Source organism: Hyperolius riggenbachi, chromosome 5 (genome assembly GCF_040937935.1).
Source record: "Hyperolius riggenbachi isolate aHypRig1 chromosome 5, aHypRig1.pri, whole genome shotgun sequence".
Taxonomy (NCBI): domain Eukaryota; kingdom Metazoa; phylum Chordata; class Amphibia; order Anura; family Hyperoliidae; genus Hyperolius; species Hyperolius riggenbachi.
Genome location: NC_090650.1, coordinates 252,279,717 through 252,299,870, shown reverse-complemented (window position 1 = coordinate 252,299,870; position 20,154 = coordinate 252,279,717). Strand labels below are relative to the sequence as shown.

Here is a 20,154-nt window from a genome sequence, read left to right as displayed (position 1 = left end):
TGTAAATTGCAGTTGGTTCTATGACTTACACAAATAGGATATATAATATACATATATTTTCTTATAAATAATGGCAAACCTTGCTCAGTCTGAATGGTTTTTGTTCGGTGTTCTCTTCAGGAAATTTAATTTCCCAGTTTCCTTTAAAATACAGTGCATTAACCAGGACTAACTTTGTAAGAGAGTCAATTGAGCTTTTGGTCAAAAGGTCCTTTATTTTGCCTTCAAAAGAAAAGAAGATTGCAGTGCAATTATTATCTTTGAAATGGTTATATTTAAAATTTTGTTTACAGCAGAATATAAGCACAATATCGCAGAAAACTGCAGTACTGGATATAACCTAAAATTATGTACAGTACCTTACTCAGTTTCATTAGAAGTACTGCTACTTTATAGACGGCAAATACTCTTTCCTGGTAGTTTGTATTGCAGTGTCCTTGTTCCGTTATCGGAAAAATGCCAATACACAACAGAAATTGGTGGCAAAACCTATGAAACAAACACTACTGCTCTCATTTATTTCCTATGGTATTTACCATGGTGAAAGTTTCAAATATCATGGACTCCTGCAAAATGGCACAGAGGTCTGTCTGCCTCTGTATAAAAATGGCAATTGTTACAAAAATCCCAATAATAAATGTATCTCAAGAGTGCTGAGAATGCTGAAAAATTACAGTGTTTTAATCTTATTGACACTTTTATTTATAGGTGTTCTATAAGAAAAATGTTGAAAATTCAATGTAATTATCTGCATTTATCCGGAGAACAACCTGTTTGCTCTTCATGAACTAAGATAAGCCAGATAGCAGATAGCCACGTCCCCCTCTCCCCAAAAAAAGCAGAAGTTTTTATCAGTGCAATAACCTATGTGCCATTCTGTGAGAATCCGCTCAGCTGCCTGCGCAGGCAGGCAGCCTTTTGCCCATTGTTTAGGTTTGCATGCTGCAGGACTCTGGAACAGAGACCTGTCTTTCCATTGCAAGTTCTGGTCTGTTCTCTTGCTGGGGAATTTGCATACATTCGTTTATCAAATCCCCTACCTGCCTTCTTTGATGACTGGCACTATAAGAGCTTTATGTTTCCCAGAAGGCTTGGCTGGTCATTTCCCTTCCATGGTCTGTTCCTGATGGACACTGCTGGAGTGTCAGCCATTGCTATCTAGTATAGTTAATTCCTGGGGGTTGCTTTAGGCTCCCCTTCTAGCCCAGTCAGGTTGTTATTATCTGTATTGCCTGTTCTGTCTTGTCTTGCCTGTTGCCATTGTCCTGTCCCAGAGGTGGTCGACAGGAAATGGTTCTGATCTCTGTTCTTGGAGTATAGCTGGTGCAGCGGTTGCTACCAGCTATCTCTTCTGTTCTGTTTCCTGGGATCGCGCTAGCTACTTTTCGCTAGCGCTGGGGATCCTTCTGTTCTGTCTTCTGGGATCGCGCTAGCTACTTTTCGCTAGCGCTGGGGATCCTTCTGTTCTGTCTTCTGGGATCACGCTAGCTACTTTTCGCTAGCGCTGGGGATCCTTCTGTTCTGTCTTCTGGGATCGCGCTAGCCACTTTTCGCTAGCGCTGGGGATCCTTCTGTTCTGCTACTCTGTACCTGGATCGCGCTAGCCACTTTTCGCTAGTGCTGTGGATCCTATCTCTCACTTGTCCCTGTTTTCGTGTGTCTGTCTTGTCTGCTACGCTTGCTGGAGGCTCGGTGAGGTAACCGTTAAGCAAGCGCTCGCGTCCTCTGTTTCATGTTTGTCTGTTAATGGTTAGTTAGGCGTGCTTGTCTCTATTGTGCTTAACACGTGGAGACTGCGCATAACCGCGTGCACTGTTGCGAATGAGTGCGGTGTTCACGGTTAGCTAGCGTTTGTTGTTTTCCGTATCTCCTCATTGTATTATTTGCTGTGCCTTTGCTACTTTCGTATTCTATTCTGATCTGCCTTGTGTCACGTCTGGCGATCACACCTCTCGCGATCGCGTTCCTATTTCATATCTGCTGTTGTGTGTGCGCGGTCGCGGGGTGGCGACTGGATTGGCGCACACACATACAACCTGTCCCTTTGCTCAATCTCATTCGCAATCGCCTCTCTTGCGATTGCGTTCTGCGCTTCGTAAAATTCCTGTCTGGCATTTGTGGAGGTACAGAGGATTGGTTCCTCTGCACTCCTCAGCGCCATCTGCCGACAGGAATTTCCCTTTACAGGTGCGTAGCACCTTTTGCTGGGTGCCTGCAAATATACGCTTGTGGAGGATTTCCGCCGTGTCAACGCACGCGTTGTGCGCTGATCACGGAGAAAGTTCCACAATTGTTACACATTCGTTTTTGAGAGAAAAAAATAATTTTGAGTTTAGGCACCATGATAAAGGCATGATGTGGAGGACAGTGTGGCAGTATATTAATGGTAGGTATCATGAGAGGTTAAAGGGCACCATGCTCCAGTTAGAGTCACAGAGGTCAGAGTGGTGCAACGTAGGGGACCTGGTGGACAGGTAAGTATAAGGGCCCTATACTATACACGCTAGCATGTGTAGTTTATAGAGTTACTTTTAGTTTAGGTGCTCTTTACAGCTCAATGAAGGAAAATGTTATTTTCGTTTTGGATAGTGTTGAAATGGGATAATCTTATTTGGATTTTTATTGCTGTTGTGTGTCCTTATCTGTGAGAATCTACATTCCGCCCCATGGACATGAGAAGTAGGGAAATCTTTCCACAAGTGACAGATAAACCATTTTCTTTTTAGTTAGTTATGATTCCTGTCCCTCATTTCCTGTTGCCAGAACTAATAATTTTCATATTAAAGCCACAAAGCTCCATGGAGTTTCCAGGATTAGAATTTAGGGAAAATCTCTCCTTTAGGAACAAAGATGACAGAAACTCAAATAATAATAACAACAACCGCTTTTCGCATTAGTCAAAAGTAAAAAAAACAATTGGCACTTTTTAATGTTTCAAACACCTTTTTTTTATTAAGATTTGAAAATAATAATCAATGATCCCTTCCAAAGCTTTATAGTCCCTTTGCTAGAATGCTATTTTCTATGCCATTGTGTTTTTTTTTTTTTACTGGGGCGTACTTTCTACACACTGCTGCAATGCTGGGCATATAGGAAACCCCAGAAAATGCATCTTTGAATCTCCTGCCAGGGCTTCAAGTTGGTCCTTTGAGCTGACTAATGAGAATCATCAGCAAATGAGATTTTTCTTGCAGAACACTTTCCATGTCAAAGACCATGGGGGCCGCTTCTGGCAGAGCCCCACGCTTGCTGTGGGATGAGGAGTGCAAACTGATATTTTGTGTTTGTTTTTTTCTTTTAAAGATTCTTTATTTTCAAGCTAGTTTGAACAAGAATATGTACATACAATTGAACAGCAAAAAGTATTGAGAATGCAGAATACATGATAAAACAACTGCAGCGACCCAGTACTGCATGTGAAATTAAGCTCAACACACCAACATTACAAACAAAACGTTTACAACAAAGGCTATTTGGGCACACAGGTGAATTCTGTGCATATAACCTATATAACAGTTGACTAGTTGGCATAGATTTCAGTATGAGAGGCCCCAATTCACAACCTCCTCTGGATGTATAAAATAGAGCACGGTAAACCTTAGGGCTCACAGGAACAAACACCCAGTCTTCCCAATAGTGGATTCCTACACAGGGGCCTGAAAGTTTTCTTACAGCATTTACCATAGCACAGATAGAAAATTCAACACGACAGACAAGAAAAAGAAGAATAGAAATGCGAAGGAGAAACAGGAGGTAAGAGAGGAGTGAGAATGGAAAGCTGAAAAAAAAAGGCTTGTGATTTGCATATTTTACTTATGGGTGAGGGAAGGGACCAGAGAAGTACAAAAGCTGGTAAGCGTAGAGTGACTCAGAGACCATAATTCAGTAAAAGTGAACCAAGGGCAGTAGCATAGTTTTACAATGGGACCCGTCAAGCTCTCTATGCAAAACAAGTGATATGGAGCACCAAACCCTGCCAAAGACAGCTGCAGTGTCAGAGAGGTGTAGGCTGGGGATGAGAACACCCTATTAATGGTTACAACTAATCAAACCACATATAGAGATGATCATTACCAGCTTAACACCAGTAAAGATCTAATAAAGTGGTTGAAGGATGGCCCCTACTGGGCTGTTGTGACATATAGTATAAACTATGTTTTTTGATTGTTTTCAACATGCTTTTAATGTATCTTTAACTACTTGCAACAGTTAATACAATACTGTAATATGCAACATCAAATATAAGTAATAGAAAATAGAACTGTATATTTTGTACATACACACAGAATATTGTATGTATGAAGATTGTAACTTGAGTCATTATTTTATAGCAATCCAAGCTTAGCAAGAGGTTTAAGGATAAAGGCTTGATATGCTTCTCTGCGAGTACAATATTGAATAAAGGAACTTACCTTCTGTCTGCTCCTCCACCCAAGTGTTCATTTTCTTTCTGCTTTCCTCTGCACTTTGCTTAAAGTCCACAGCTTGTATTTCAGCATGAAAAGATTTCTTAATTATTTGGGAATATTCCTATGATGAAAAAAAAAAAGCTTTTGTCAACAGAATAAAGGAATTAAAAGCTAGTTATAGCTTGGTTATCAGTAATGGTCTCTCCATGACCTTCTGTATGTCTACATATTTGCATTACCAAAATTGAGGCACACATAGAAGAAGCACAGTTTTATTTGCTGGTATAATATCTTTTTCCAATGATAAGTTATTCACTTTAAGGCTACCACAAAAGGCGTGCCTTGGGGATGACAGAAGAAAGGTTTAATATGCAGCTGTGGAAACTGACAGTGTAGAAGTCAGGATTTCTGAGGAATGGTACATTACAGAGACAATCTAAAGGTATCTATATAGTCCTGGCTTGGAAGTAAAGACAACAATATTTTATTAAAAAAAAAATCCAAAGATCAGGCACATTTAATGAATAATAGACTGAATCTTTTTCAAAAATAAACTGCGTAGGACTATCTTGATTTCCAATAATACATTCTATTGTGTTGAATGTTGATCCAGGGCGGAATTTGTTCAGTTTTGAAGCTTTTTCTTGCTTTCCTCTATATATTTTCCTTATCAAAACAGAAGGTATTTGCAACTACTCATCTTTACAAAAGCAAGAAGCAACTCTCATGATACAATTCTTCTGCTTAGTGAGAGAATACACAGATAATTATTTTACATACTTGAAAAGCCAAGTACACTTCCGCAGACACTGGTGTAAATTCAAAATTGCAAACATATTTTTTACATAAAAATTTAAGTGTGAGGGGGGGGGGGGGGGCAGGAGTTCAGTGTTACTTACCTGGGGCTTCTTCCAGCCCCCAGTAGTATTCTGAGGTTCCTCTGTATCCTCCCAGTTCCCTATGTTGGTCTGCTATCAGCCCAAGTAAAATCCCCAACCAGGCTGGGTTGCGGTCTATGGTGCATGCCCTGCCCTGGCCAAACTCCTACTCAATCGCATTCTGCACATGCACAGTTTGTAAAGACTTACAACTGCACATGCGCACAATGCTCCTGGCAACGGGAGTGCAACTGAGGAGATGTGTGCCCAAGGCAGAGCATGCACCATAGTCCGCAAATGAGCCAGTTACGGATTTAAGTTAGGGTGACAGCAGCACAACAGTGAGGACCCGGAGGACACAGGTAAGTAACACTGAACCCACCTCCCATTTTTGAAATTCAAATGAAAGTATCCTTGCATTAATTAGACATGATATCTAAAAAAAAGGAACAGTGTATGTGCTTCAGGATGTGCAGTATTCTCCTATCTACTCCAAAATTACATAAACTGTGGTTCGCGTATAGGGACAATGCTGTAAACAATGCACAATAGAATTGTAACGATTGTGGAATTCTCTCCGTGGTCAGCGCACAGGACGTGCGCTGACACTGCAGAAATCCTCCACAAGCGTATAATTTGAGGGAACCCAGCAAAAGGTGCAACGCACCTGTAGAGGGAGATTCCTGTCGGCAGATGGAGCTGTGGAGTGCAGAGGAACAGCTCCTCTGCCCTGCCACTGACGCCAGACAGAAATTGTACGAAGGGAAGAAACGCAGGGCAAGATAGCCCTGAAAGAGAGAGATCAAAAGCGACAGAGGGTATGTGTGTCCACCAATCTAGTCGCCACCCTGCGACGATGAACACACAACCATGAAGATCAAGTGAGAAGGCAATCACAAGAGATGGCGATTGCTAACAGCGACACAAGACCGAATAAGCACAGATGAGTAATGTATGTATGTCAACCAATCTAGCCACCAACCTGCGACGGTGGACACACAACAGAGGAAACCAAGTGAGAACGCAATCGCAAGCGAAGCGATTGCGAATGAGAATGAGCACAGGGACAGAATGTATGTATGTGCACCAATCTAGTCGCCAACCCGCAACGGTGCACACACAACAGCAGAAACAAAGTAGGAACGCAATCGCGAGAGAGGCAATTGCCAGAGGTGACACAAGGTTTAAACAAGACAGGGGACGAGAGTAGCAAAGGCACAGCAAACCATACAATGAGAAGATAAGGAAAATAACAAACGCTAACTAAACGCGAACACCGCACTCATTCGCAACAGCGAACGCGTTTACTGCGCGGTCTCCGCGTGTTAAGCACAACAGAGACAAGCACGCCTAACTAACCCCCACCACCCAAACATGAAACAGAGAACGCGAGCACTTGCTTAACGGTTACCTCACCGAGGCTACATCAAGCGTTCGTCTCAGACAAGACAGACAGATGAACGGGAAACAGGATAGGAAAGATCCACTGCTCTTTCCGCCAGAGCGAGTGCGATCCAGGTAAAGTAACAGAGCTAGCAGGATCCACTGCTCTTACCGCCAGAGCGGGTGCGATCCAAGTATTGAAACAGGGTGATGAGATAGCTGGTAGCAACCGCTGCTCCAGCTATACTCCAAGAATCAGATCAGAAGGATTCACAGCCGCTACCGCTAGAGGCTAGTGCGATCTGAGCATAGTAAGAGAGCTTAGCAGGATCCACTGCTCTTTCTGCCAGAGCGAGTGTGATCCAAGTATAGAAACAGAACGAGCTGGATCCACTGCTCTTTCCGCCAGAGCAAGTGCGATCCAAGTACGACAGACAGATGAACAGAAGGGCCTACCAGTAACAACCGCTGCTCTGGTTAGCACCCCACAGACAGACAGAACAGGCAATACAAATAATACAATCCTGACTGCTCTACCAAGGATGCCTAGTGCAGTCCCAGGAATTACTCTAAGCTAATCTTTAAACAATAAGCATGGCTGACACTCCAGGAGTGTTTCACAGGACAAACCCTTATGACCAGCCAAGTACTGTGGAATCACATAGTATATATAGAGCCAGCCTACAAAGGATGTGGCTAGGCAATTTGCATGACAAACATATGCAAATTCCTCAGCAGCAGCAAGCTGCAAAACTGACAAAAGGTCTCGTTTCCAGAGACCTGCAGAATGCAGACCTGAACAGTGGTCAAAAAGCTTTCTGCCTGCGCAGGCAGCTGAGCGGATCATTACAAGAATACTATAGTAATATACGAGCTCCCAGTCCATTGAGAAAAACACAAAGCAGAAAGAGTTTCACCAAGCTAATTGCCAGAGAAAGTAAAGTCAGTAAGCTGAATGAATTGGGAATCAACGTGGGGTGTTCCTTGTCTTATGCCTCAAATGACCATCATAGGGTATGCAATAAAACAAACCGAAAACATCATAGTATATCTCTTTAAATCAGGAACTCCTCCACCAACGCCATACATTACCCACTCCGCCTCACCCCAAAACCAAATGACATGCAGTGCCAGTGCCAGGTCACTCCCCCAATGTGCCCGCACCTACCCTGCCGACCTCCTAAATTATCCGGAGACAGGAATGATTATTTTGGAGGTTGAGCGTCCAATGTCTCTGCTGTCACTGAATCTCAAAGAGAGCTCCAATAGTGTAAAATCATTCCGTTTAATAAAAGAGAATACAAACCGCCCTTACAAACATAAGCAGAAACAAGCATGCGCAGAAAACTGGGTATTTAGCTCCCGGGCAGTCGCTTTTACCCATCCAGCCTCAGATTCGCGCGTCTCCTTCCAAGTTCTCACTTCCAGTCACATGGATCGTAGCTCCATCTTATGCATTTCATCACAACAATGTCTCATCAGGGACTCAGCCCTATTCCATCATTAACCACACATGAAGTGCTCAGAGAGAAACTGTAAGGGTACAGCAGTTAGCCTTTCCCTGTGAATACTGTCCACTGTCTTTCTGAGTCTCTCCCTGTGAACACAGATTATCTGATCCCTTCCACCTTCTTTCTCTGCTGAGAGATTAACTCTTTGTTACCCATATGGCAATGAAAACTCTCATAATGATAAGAATCTATGGAGCTGCAGCACTGGCCATAAAGAGTTTATCTCCCAGGAGCTCACGGAAAAGCTGGAGAGTGAGAGCTGTTCAGTAGCCTGGCACATTCACTGTACTGCCAGTTCCATGATTGCTAGAGGGATGTCTCCATCACCTGACCAACTTTTCCAAAGGGAATTTCTCTGGAACAGCTGCATCAAATATGAACAGTGTGCGAGTAATGGAAATCAGAATCATTTATTTTGTCAAGTGCAATGGGGGGGGGGGGGGGGGTAGGGGGTGTACCCGGAATTGGTTTTGTCTCATACAGGTTCTGAAGGGGGGATGGTGAAAGTAAGGGGGGAAAATGTCTGAAAGCCAAGTGCAAGGCTGCCATACTACAGCGCCACCAGTTGCACTTGGCAATCATTTGTTATCCCTAATGAGATAAGGAGAAATCGAAGGGGGGTGGGGGGCAGAGGGAGGCGAGGGTTCAGCAGTGATGGCCCAGTTCTTCATGAAAGAAACCAGCGATGATGGCTGACGCTGTTTAGGATCCCAGATGATGGCATCTGGCACAAGCGTCACTAGGGGGGTGCGGGGGTTGCGATCCGCACCCCCCTTGACACTATAAGAGGGGTGACAGGCTTGCCAACCATACTGCCTCCTTGCAGACAGAAATGCTTGATGCCGCAATTTACAAGAGCGCATCACTCTGTGCTACAGTGTACAGGGCGGGGATCGAGTCAGACCACATCAGAAAGTAGCATTTCCCCTTCTCTTCCCGCCCTCCAATCAATAAAGCCCTTTACTATGCTGGTGGCTCTCTCCATCCAATAAAACAGAGGCAGCCAGCTGAGAGCCCGCCCACACAATCCCCGGGAGACCAGCAGAAGCTGCAGGAGGAGATCAGGAGAAAGCAGCGTGTCTGTGAGAGAAACGATCCTCCTCAGATTCCTGTGTGCTTCTGCAGCCAGCCAGGTTCATATAAGCTGCCCTGTCCTGTTGTGATCTTATCTTTATTTATTATCGTTCCACTCTGCACTTTCTGGCCACTGTCTGCCTCCTCCCCCTCCCCTTTTTATCTACACTGTTCCTTAGCAAAGGCACTTCTCTTTCTCAGTGGGACAGCTTATTTATTTTAATTTCAACAGCAATGATTCTATTTGGATATACTGTATTGTGTATTTGCTGTGCTGGTCATATTACTGCAAGCTGCAATACATTAACTCTTAGGGGGGCATACATCAGGCGACTTGGCAGCCGATCCACCATCCAATTATAATCAAAAGTAGATTAAAATCTGCCAAGTGAATTTCGCCTATCCCCCCAATTAGTTTTACTAATGCTGGAGTTCCATAAAATACCCAAAACGACACAACTCATCATTTACCATACAATACTCGCAGCTCTGCATTTGATTACTTCAAATTGGAAATCTACAGAAGAATTTTCCATCCCGCATCTATTATCACTAGTCAAAAAGAACCTAGATATGGAGATCAGAATCAGGAATAGAACCACTAATAATAGCAAGGGTTATATGCTGCCGGAGGAATGGTCGTCTTTCACCCCGTAATAAGATACCCTCTTAGAACTTTCTCTCATCCTCACCCCCGCACCCCCTTAGGTCGCACAAGCAAATGGCTTTGCCGTTCCGTTATACTGCTCTGCCGCATGTGTATTATTCTCCTACATCCTGAAGCATAGGTTATTTCTGGTTTATGTTAATGTACATAGTTAGCTAACGACATACTACAAGCCTTTCACAGAACTCCAAAGGCTACCAGCTGTTCTAAGGTCCTTTCCTAAGGTCCATCTGGGTTGAACAATTAGGTATATTATTCCACTACCATGTGTCTGTCAGCCTCTTTGAGGTTATGCATGACAGTATCAGGTACTTCGGACTTCTGCATATGTTCTGTATTTATAACAAGAGAAACTCGGTTTACTAGAATCTAGAATCCATATCCTCTAGTGTATGTCTAGAGTATTGTTATACTGTTCTGTATACCATTATATTTGGAAATCCTATCTTGTTGATATTCATGTTTGTCTACGAGTTAAAACAATAAAACTTGGATTATAATGAAAAAAAAATCTGCCAAGTGTATGCCTGACGAACAATACAACCAATTTCGGCCGAAATTGGTTGCATTAGTCAATCAGACATGCTGCAACATGTAGGGCCGACTTGCTTGACAGGGTGTGTTGCGGTAACGGCAAACGCTATCGGAACGATTGACGAAACCCCTGACGCTGTTCTTGCAATATGTGTGTGCATACGTAATGCATAAATGTGCTGTAATGTGCGTTTATACCTTACTTGTCCTGGCGGTGGTCATCTGTCTTCCATCTCTTCAATTACCCGCATACATGCTGCTGGTGCATAACATGCAGGCGCATGATGTCACACACACACCACGCCAGTAGCGTGTATGCGGATAATTGAAGAGAGGCAGAAGATGGATGGCCACCGCGAAACAGGACAGGTAATGTATAAACACACATTGCAGCACATTTACAGTATAGATTATACACACACAGAACGGCGAGGTGGACGATGCGGCGGGCTCCCAAGAGATTTCATGCTGAAATTGATTGGGAAGCGACCAGCGGTGTATGGGCAGCCGATAGTTCTTTCTCTTATCAGATTCGATTATAGAGAGAGTTGTCTCTTGGTCGAATCTGCCCATCATTGTTAGATGTATGGCTACCTTTAAGGTGGACACAGATCTCCCTCTGATCAAATCTGATCAGAGAGAGAGATCTTTTGGCCACCCATACACAGCAGACTGATTCCCAATCAATTTCAGCTTGAAATCTCTCAGGAATCTGCCACCTTCATCGCTGCGCCTCTAATGTAAATGTGCCCCCCCCCCCCCGCACGTGCATTTATACTGTCCACTGTTGTCTGCTACAGTGCCCATCCATCTTCTGCATTGCCACCCTATATGGCTATTGGCATATAGCGATAGGGGGGCGTGTGTGATGTCATGTGCTATACCCTGGCAGCCTGTCACAGTGCCCATCCATCTTCTTCATTGCCACCCTATATGGCTATTGGCATATAGCGATAGGGGGGCGTGTGTGATGTCATGTGCTATACCCTGGCAGCCTGCCACAGTGCCCATCCATCTTCGGCAATGCCACCCTATATGGCTACTGGCATATAGCACTAGGGGCGTGTTTGATGTTATGTGCTATACTCCAGCTGCGAGTGAGGCAGGAAAGCGGAAGATGGATGTGCACCACAACAGGCAACCGCGGACAGGTAAAATATAACTGCCCATGGGCACATTTGCATTAGGGGGGACAGCACCACAGGTTCTGTCTCGCTTGTCACCCACTGGCGAACTGAGGGGGCTATTCCGGGTGTCTGGAACCTCCCCCCTGCACTGAGCTGTGTATTCAGCCAGGGAAGCCCGCATAATATAAACAGCCTCATTCTCCCTCCCTTCTTACTTCTGGTGCCTCCCTCCAGCTAATAGAATGAGAGAGGCAGCCCAGCTTCCCTCACAAGAAGATGCAGCCTGCAGTGAGAGAATGTTGATTATGGAGTCCCGGACTCTCCATAGCACAGAAGTGTCAGACATGATGAAATTAGAGTGCAGGCAAGCTGGTAAATATGCACAGCATGATGCAGAGCTTGCCTGGACTCAGGGTCTGTGGGCAAACATCTGTCTGGTCTCTCCCCATTGTTATAATGACTGCATGTGTGGGTAAGGTGTTTAACAAGCTGAAAAGTTTTTGACAGTCCCTAGACTCCAGGAGGGCTTCTTTCTGACTTGTGTGAGAGACTGACAGGGACAGGAGTCCGATTACAGGCAAGTAGCCTGTGTGATGTGGGACTGCAATACAGATAAGTTCTCTGCTCCATCTCAGGCTATTCTCAATTTCTCCACTCCTCTCTTTGGGCTAGTGCAACGCCAAAATGACAATAGCAATCGCTAGCAATTTGTGAGTGTGATTTTGTGAAGTGATTTTCAGAGCGATTTTTTAATGAATTGCTCAAAAACATGCTACATGCAGTATACCTGCGATTTTGAAAAAGTCACAACGCTGCTGTGGGAACACCCACATAGGGTAACATTAGCCAAGCGCTTTTCAAATCAATGTTGATTTGAAAAATGCTCAGAAGCACTCTTGGTGTGCACCAGCCTCCTTCATTCACCTTTGTTTCCCTCTTCCCCTAGAGCTGGCTGTGTGTTCTTGTCATACAGGAAAGCTAAATAAAAGTGCAATCCTGATGAGGCAAAATATTATTATTTAGTATTTATATAGCGCCGCCATCTTCCGCAGATGCATATATCCCTGCATCATATGGGTATCGCTTGCGCTATGTGACACTATGTAGCATATTCCACTGAATTGTCCAAACTAAGTCTATCTCCTGTTCCTCTCTTGGGGAGTTGTTCCAGCGCTGTACCCCGTTCACATTTGCTGCTACCAGAAGCCCTCAGAAACACTTGTGTCCTTGAGTACTTCCAAAGATAGGCAGCTCCGTAATACGCCAGCGCACTTTTGTGCATGGGCAGTATGGAGCCACCTGTATTCGGAAGCACTCGGGGACATACGTGCTTCTGGACCTTTCAGGAACCCCCCCCCCCCCTTTAAAAATCCTGCGTTTGCCCCTGTCACCATACCCCGTGCCATTACTGACATGGACCCAAAACTTACCACGACAGCCCGAGATTTCCCAGCATGTCCGATTGAAACATTTTACCAATTTTGGGCTAAAATTAGTTGAATCATCAACCGGGCATGCTTGTGGTAGCACCGATTTGCATCAGATTTGATAATTATTGAATTGGATCAGTGATGGGCTGCTGAATCGTCTGATGTATGGCCACCTTTACTTTTTTGACTTTATTTTGTCATTTAACTGTGCCTCAGAGGGGCTCACAATCTAATCCCTACCATAGTCATATGTCTATAATGTAGTGTATATGTCTATAATGTAGTGTATGTATTGTAGTCTAGGGGTCAATTTATGAGATTACCTTATCTGTATGTTTTGGGGATGTAGGAGGAAACCGGAGTGACCCCTTTTTGTCATCAGAACTGCCTTAATTCCTCATGGAATCCGTTTAGGGTCATGGCAATTACCTTAAAGCGGACCCGAGATGAAAAACTAACTATAACAAGTAACTTGTCTATATATCTTATCTAAAGTTTAGACAGTTTACACAGCAAATCTAGCTGCAAACAGTTTCGGCAGTTTATGATGATTTATTCCTGTGATACAATGACAGCAGCCATATTGTTTGTAAACATTACACACAGGCAGGCTTATCTGCATCTTGAGCAAAAAAACCTAATCCCTCCCTCCTCCCCTCTGCCTCTGAAATCTCTGGCTAGTAATACCTCCCCCTCCTCCTGCCCAGACTGAGCTCCCATGAGCCCTTGCTACTGTCTGAAAATGCCAAGGCTCTCTGAAATGCTGTGGGCGTGGCTTGTTTAGTTTATAGGGAATTAGAGTATTAAAACAAAAACAAAAAAGTATTTAGCGTGAGGAATGCCCTATAAACTGTATGAAAGGAACGCAATTATGCAATGAGTAAAAGTTCATCTTGGATCCACTTTATATATATAAAAAAAATCTACTTACCCGGGGCTTCCTCCAGTCCGGCAGCCACCCTGTGCCCTTCCCGCAGCTCCGCTTCCCGCCGGTTTCCCGGGGTCCCCTCCGGTGCAAGATGCTGACCTCAGAAGGTCGGCATCTACTGCGCCTGTGCAGTACACTCCAGATGGCGTCAGCGCAACCGTGAGTGGCTCTTGTGCAGACTCAGTCGATGCCGACTGGGTGTCATCTTGCATCAGAGGGGATCCCGGGTCGGTGGCGGGGAGCAGAGCTGCGGCGAGGGCACAGAACGGCTGCCAGGGACTGGGGGAAGCCCCAGGTAAGTGGATTTTATATATATATATATATATATATATATATATCTCCTCAGACATTCCTTTTAAGGGTCACTTTGCTAGCTGTGTTTTAGAAGGAAATGCAGGCCCACTGAGTTACACTGCAATATTACAGTTGGCTCAGCACATAGCCATTTTTGTTGTGGTGTGCCCCGCATACTGCATTCACTCCTTTTCCCCAAACTTTGACTGTAACACAGCATTCCACCCCCTCCACCTCAAAAAATTGCTTGATCAGAGGGGGGGGCGGGGGGGTTTCTGTGAATAGTCCGCACCGGGTGCCAAATACCCTAGCTACGCCACTGCATCTGGCACTGCTGGGGTGTTTCAGTTACAAAGGTTCAGTAGTGTTCATTTCTGTGTTGGGTCCTGACTCTTGGGCAGCATTCAGCAGGCTGGTCAAGATAATCTGGCTGTCACAGAAGCATCCGACCCCGGTGGCCCTTACTTCCGGATTAGTGGCTGGTATCATGGAGGGGCTAAACCAAAAGAGTCCCTACTGCGGTGGAGCAGCAGTAGCTGATTGATGTATGGATGGATGCAGCTGGCATCTATCAAGGAGTATATGGTTTAGTCCCCTATTCAACTGTATTAACAATAAAATCTGTGAGGGTGAACTAGAGCTTTAAAAGTTGTATGCTATTAGAATGAAAATGTTTTAAACCCTCATCTAGGTCACAGCAAATCTTAATAAAGTTAGTTAAAAAGTTTGTGAAATTATGTTTATGGGATTATAATAACATGAATGTATGTACAGCTTTTTGTAATAAATCCAAGAAACCTTGGATTTATTCAAAAATGTTCATGCTGGGTAAATGCATTATTATTTAGTATTTAAATAGTGCTACCCTCTTCCGCAGCACTGTATATGCTTGTCACTGCACTCTGTGAAACCCTCACCTCATTGGAGAGGTCAACAGAAAAGTCACCACCATAACAGCTTGCCTGATGCTGAGCTCAGCCATTTTATTTTTGGTTTTAAAGACTGTATTATGTAGTGTCATTCTATTTCTCTAATTATCTTCTTCTTTTTTTTTTTTAAATACTTTGATGTCATTTTTTTATCACTACAACTGAGTTGGTTCATTGCCTTATGAAGTTTTTTTGTATGCAAGAACCTGGACTATGCATGACTTGTTTTATAAAATATATTGTTTGCATTACACCTTACCTCAATGGTATGGAAGCTCTCGTCATTGTATAACCTGTTAGCCGATTTCATTGAATATTTTTTGCTGGGTTGAAATACATTTGAAAAAAGCTCTTCGTAAACTTGGGAAATGTTCTGTATGTGTGCAGCGCCTGGAGACTGTGGACACAAATAATAGTTTCATGAATGAACTGCTTTATATTCAGCATCTGTTTATACATTTTAAATTGAAACCTCCAACACATTTTTTCTATAGAAGATATCCAAGGTGTTTAAAGTGTATATAGCTTTACTTACCTGGGGCTTATTCCAGCCCCTATAAATGTGTCCCTCACTGCAGCTCCGGTTTTCTCCTGGGCCCTGATGTCAGTGCCATAGTGGGTCGGTGGCTTCTGTGGATGTGCGATCATACACACCTCTCGCTATCATGCATGCACAGAAGCCACTGACCTGATGTGTTCATGATCCACTATGGAACTGATAGCAGGACCCAGGAGAAGACCAGAGCTACAGCAAGGAACACACAGACATCTAGGGGCCTGAAAGAAGCCACAGGTAAAAGAAAGCTATATACACATGAATCACCTCGGATATCCTTTAAGTTTTGAATAGCGTGATGTAAATTCATAACTTAGATTTCCTCAAAATATTTTGCTCTTCAAACAATTTTGTCTGCCTTATCCTATCAAACCTGATAAATAGGCAGTGTTACATATTTGTTTAGTTGCACACAGTGCTGCTAATACTGGCACTGCTTATTTTCAAGTCACTGTGTATATGAATTTGGCTTTGACAGCTTGGCACTGTTTGTTGTCAACAATAGGTTTTACCAGCCATAATTCTCAAGCATAAAACAATATTCCCCCACCATGTGCAACTAATCTCCCCAAAACAAAAACAAAAAACCAGACCCCACTTAAGTATTATTTCTGCCATCTACAACCTAGCAATTAATATCTCAAAATACCATTCTCCGTGTCCTGTTCTTCCTCCTTATGTAACTCATGCTAACATATTCTACACGTTCTAGTAGTACTCCCTAATTTACCTGTACAGATAAGATTCTCTTATTTCCCTGCCCCCAACTCATAACTGTTACCTTCCTTCAAGTCCTAATGGAAAGTAGAATGAAACTGTACAACTCCACTGTACAGTAACCACTATATTCATGTCATGATTAAAATAATTTCCTAAAGAGCTGCATAGGCTAGCACCGATTCTGTCAGCATCCGTTGGAACCTTTTCCCCAGGTGATCCATAAAAGCAGGAAAAATGCAGCAAGCAAACTTGCATTCCATTTGTTAGAAGGGACCAAATGGATCCGTTCCAAACAGACTTGATGTGAATGTATCCTATTGCTTTGCATAGGATCTGTTCACATCCGTTCTGATCCGTTCTGTTCCATTCTGCTAACTGGAACATTTGACACTGAACATGTGACACTGAAGTGAAAAAACTAATGATATCATAAATTGTATGTATAGTATGGATAGTTAATAGAACACTAGCAGCAAAGAAATTAGTCTCATATTTTTATTTTCAGTTATATAGCTTTTTTCTATAACATTGCACCATTCTGTCAAATATGCAAGTTACAAACCACACTCTGTATTTTAAACTATGAAACAGAGCAGAGCAAATGACCCTTTGAACTCCCCTGAAGTAGAACCTTATCTGAAGCTGTTTTTCACTGTTTCTTTGAAGTATAAGTGCTTCAGAAAACAGTACTGTCTCCGACCCAAGTTGGGTCGGAGAGCTCAGAGAATCTCTTTTGCATAGATAACAAGTGAAGTTTCTTAACTCTTCTTTTACTGGATACAATATGAAACACTTTTCTTTGTTACTAATGTTCTATTGCTTAAGCCTGGTACACACAATGAGATTTTCTGGCAGATTTACTGCCAGATCGATTATTTCCAACATGTCCGTTCTGATTTCCGATCAATATTCCGATTGCTTCGAAAATCAATTGGAAAATCTGCCAGAAAATCTCATTGTGTGTACCAGGCATTAGTTGTACTACACATAGAATTTATTATATCATACGTTTATTTTCACTTCAGATTCCCTTTAAGACAATATGAATAACAAGTCAATTCATTTTGGTGCCCATTTGGTGCCGCAACTGATTTAGGTGCCACCGCAGACCATACTGTTAAATTGGGCTATAGCTGCACAGCCAGAGCACCATCATCATTTGGGTGCTGGCAATAGCTGGAGCCCGAATCGCACAGCCAAAGAAAAAAAAAATAGGCAATCAGACCACCTAGTGCAGGGAGAGCTGCCTTTTGGTTTACCAAATTACCATGCGGCCGGAACATACGGTAATCTCTTGAATGGGACAGAATTATTAGGTGTGCATTACCATTACAAAGTAGATATTTCATTGGACTCTCCTGCATAAAGGAACATTACCTGTACCTTTTTCATACATGATTTTTCCTCTGCTGCTTTCTTAAAATTCAAAACCTATCAAATAAATACAAAAATAATAATACAAATAGTTAGAGGAGATTAACACACTGGGGCAATACAATCCAACATTCCTTTTATCCCTCCCTACACCTTGAGTGAAATCTGGAAACAGAGTGAGAAAACCCTCCCATACTGCTCTTTAAATCAAGGAATTAGGCTGTTTTATTTCCTATTGGTTGCTAGGGACATGCTCTACAGGTCCTTCTCAAAAAATTAGCATATTGTGATAAAGTTCATTCTTTTCTGTAATGTACTGATAAACATTAGACTTTCATATATTTTAGATTCATTACACACAACTGAAGTAGTTCAAGCCTTTTATTGTTTTAATATTGATGATTTTGGCATACAGCTCATGAAAACCCCAAATTCCGATCTCAAGAAATTAGCATATCATGAAAAGGTTCTCTAAACGAGCTATTAACCTAATCATCTGAATCAACTAATTAACTCTAAACACCTGCAAAAGATTCCTAAGGCTTTTAAAAACTCCCAGCCTGGTTCATTACACAAAACCGCAATCATGGGTAAGACTGCCGATCTGACTGCTGTCCAGAAGGCCATCATTGACACCATCAAGCAAGAGGGTAAGACACAGAAAGAAATTTCTGAATGAATAGGCTGTTCCCAGAGTGCTGTATCAAGGCACCTCAGTGGGAAGTCTGTGGGAAGGAAAAAGTGTGGCAGAAAACGCTGCACAACGAGAAGAGGTGACCGGACCCTGAGGAAGATTGTGGAGAAGGACCGATTTCAGACCTTGGGGGACCTGCGAAAGCAGTGGACTGAGTCTGGAGTAGAAACATCCAGAGCCACCGTGTACAGGTGTGTGCAGGAAATGGGCTACAGGTGCCACTTTTGAAACCAGAAACAGCGGCAGAAGCGCCTGACCTGGGCTACAGAGAAGCCGCACTGGACTGTTGCTCAGTGGTCCAAATTACTTTTTTCGGATGAAAGCAACTTTTGCATGTCATTCAGAAATCAAGGTGCCAGAGTCTGGAGGAAGACTGGGGAGAGGGAAATGCCAAAATGCCTGATGTCCAGTGTCAAGTGCCCACAGTCAGTGATGGTCTGGGGTGCCATGTCAGCTGCTGGTGTTGGTCCACTGTGTTTTATCAAGTGCAGGGTCAATGCAGCTAGCTATCAGGATATTTTGGAGCACTTCATGCTTCCATCTGCTGAAAAGCTTTATGGAGATGAAGATTTCATTTTTCAGCACAACCTGGCACCAGCTCACAGTGCCAAAACCACTGGTAAATGGTTTACTGACCATGTTATTACTGTGCTCAATTGGCCTGCCAACTCCCCTGACCTGAACCCCATCGAGAATCTGTGGGATATTGTGAAGAGAAAGTTGAGAGACGCAAGACCCAACACTCTGGATGAGCTTAAAGGACTTACAAGGCCAAAACCGATAAAAAAGTTAAGTACCTGCATGTTCTTTAAATGCACGGAGGACGCCATCCGCGCCCTCTGTGCAGTTCCGCCGGGTCCCCTTAGTGACATTGCCCCCCCCCCGTGCGCTCGCGACCCCTCAGGCCGGGTCGGGCTCTCCAGCCACTCCTAATATGGGTGCCGGAGCTGGCCGCGGCTGTGCAGTCCGCACTGCCACGAGTGCGGCTGCGCAGCTCTAGGGCCAACCCCCCGATCCATGCGATAGTGCGTGGTACGGAGGGGTTGGCCCTAGAGCTGCGCAGCCGCACTCGCGGCAATGCAGACTGCGCAGCCGCGGCCAGCTCCGGCGGCCATATTAGGAGTGGCTGGAGAGCCCGACCCGGCCTGTGGGGTCGCGAGCGCACGGGGGGTGATGTCACCAAGGGGACCCGGTGGAACTGCACGGAGGGTGCGGATGGCGTCCTCCGTGCATTTAAAGAACATGCAGGTACTTTACTTTTTTACAGGTTTTGGCCTCGTAAGTCCTTTAAGGCTGCTATCGAAGCATCCTGGGCCTCCTTAACACCTGAGCAGTGCCACAGGCTGATTGCCTCCATGCCACGCCGCATTAAAGCAGTAATTTCTGCAAAAGGATTCCCGACCAAGTATTGAGTGCATAACTGAACATAATTATTTGAAGGTTGATTTTTTTTGTTTTAAAAACACTTTTCTTTTATTGGTCGGATGAAATATGCTAATTTTTTGAGATAGGAATTTTGGGTTTTCACAAGCTGTATGCCAAAGTCCTCAATATTAAAACAATAAAAGGCTTTAACTACTTCAGTTGTGTGTAATGAATCTAAAATATATGAAAGTCTAATGTTTATCAGTACATTACAGAAAAGA

The 20,154-nt window shown here is 43.7% G+C and overlaps 1 protein-coding gene across 5 annotated transcripts in view; it reads right to left on the bottom strand.

Moving 5' to 3' along the window:
• LOC137518660 (leukocyte elastase inhibitor-like) overlaps positions 1-20,154 on the bottom strand; it is a 47,904-nt gene that overhangs the window by 14,737 nt on the left and 13,013 nt on the right. For 3 of the 5 annotated variants that reach the window (XM_068236791.1, XM_068236793.1, XM_068236792.1), the window contains exons 3-6: positions 17,818-17,871; positions 15,424-15,561; positions 4,413-4,530; positions 80-222 (exon numbers count right to left, since the gene is read on the bottom strand). In XM_068236791.1, coding sequence (XP_068092892.1) covers positions 80-222; positions 4,413-4,530; positions 15,424-15,561; positions 17,818-17,871 — 453 coding nt within the window. The remainder of the gene's footprint in view (positions 1-79; positions 223-4,412; positions 4,531-15,423; positions 15,562-17,817; positions 17,872-20,154) is intronic. The other 2 variants (XM_068236794.1, XM_068236795.1) reach the window with 2 other exon arrangements.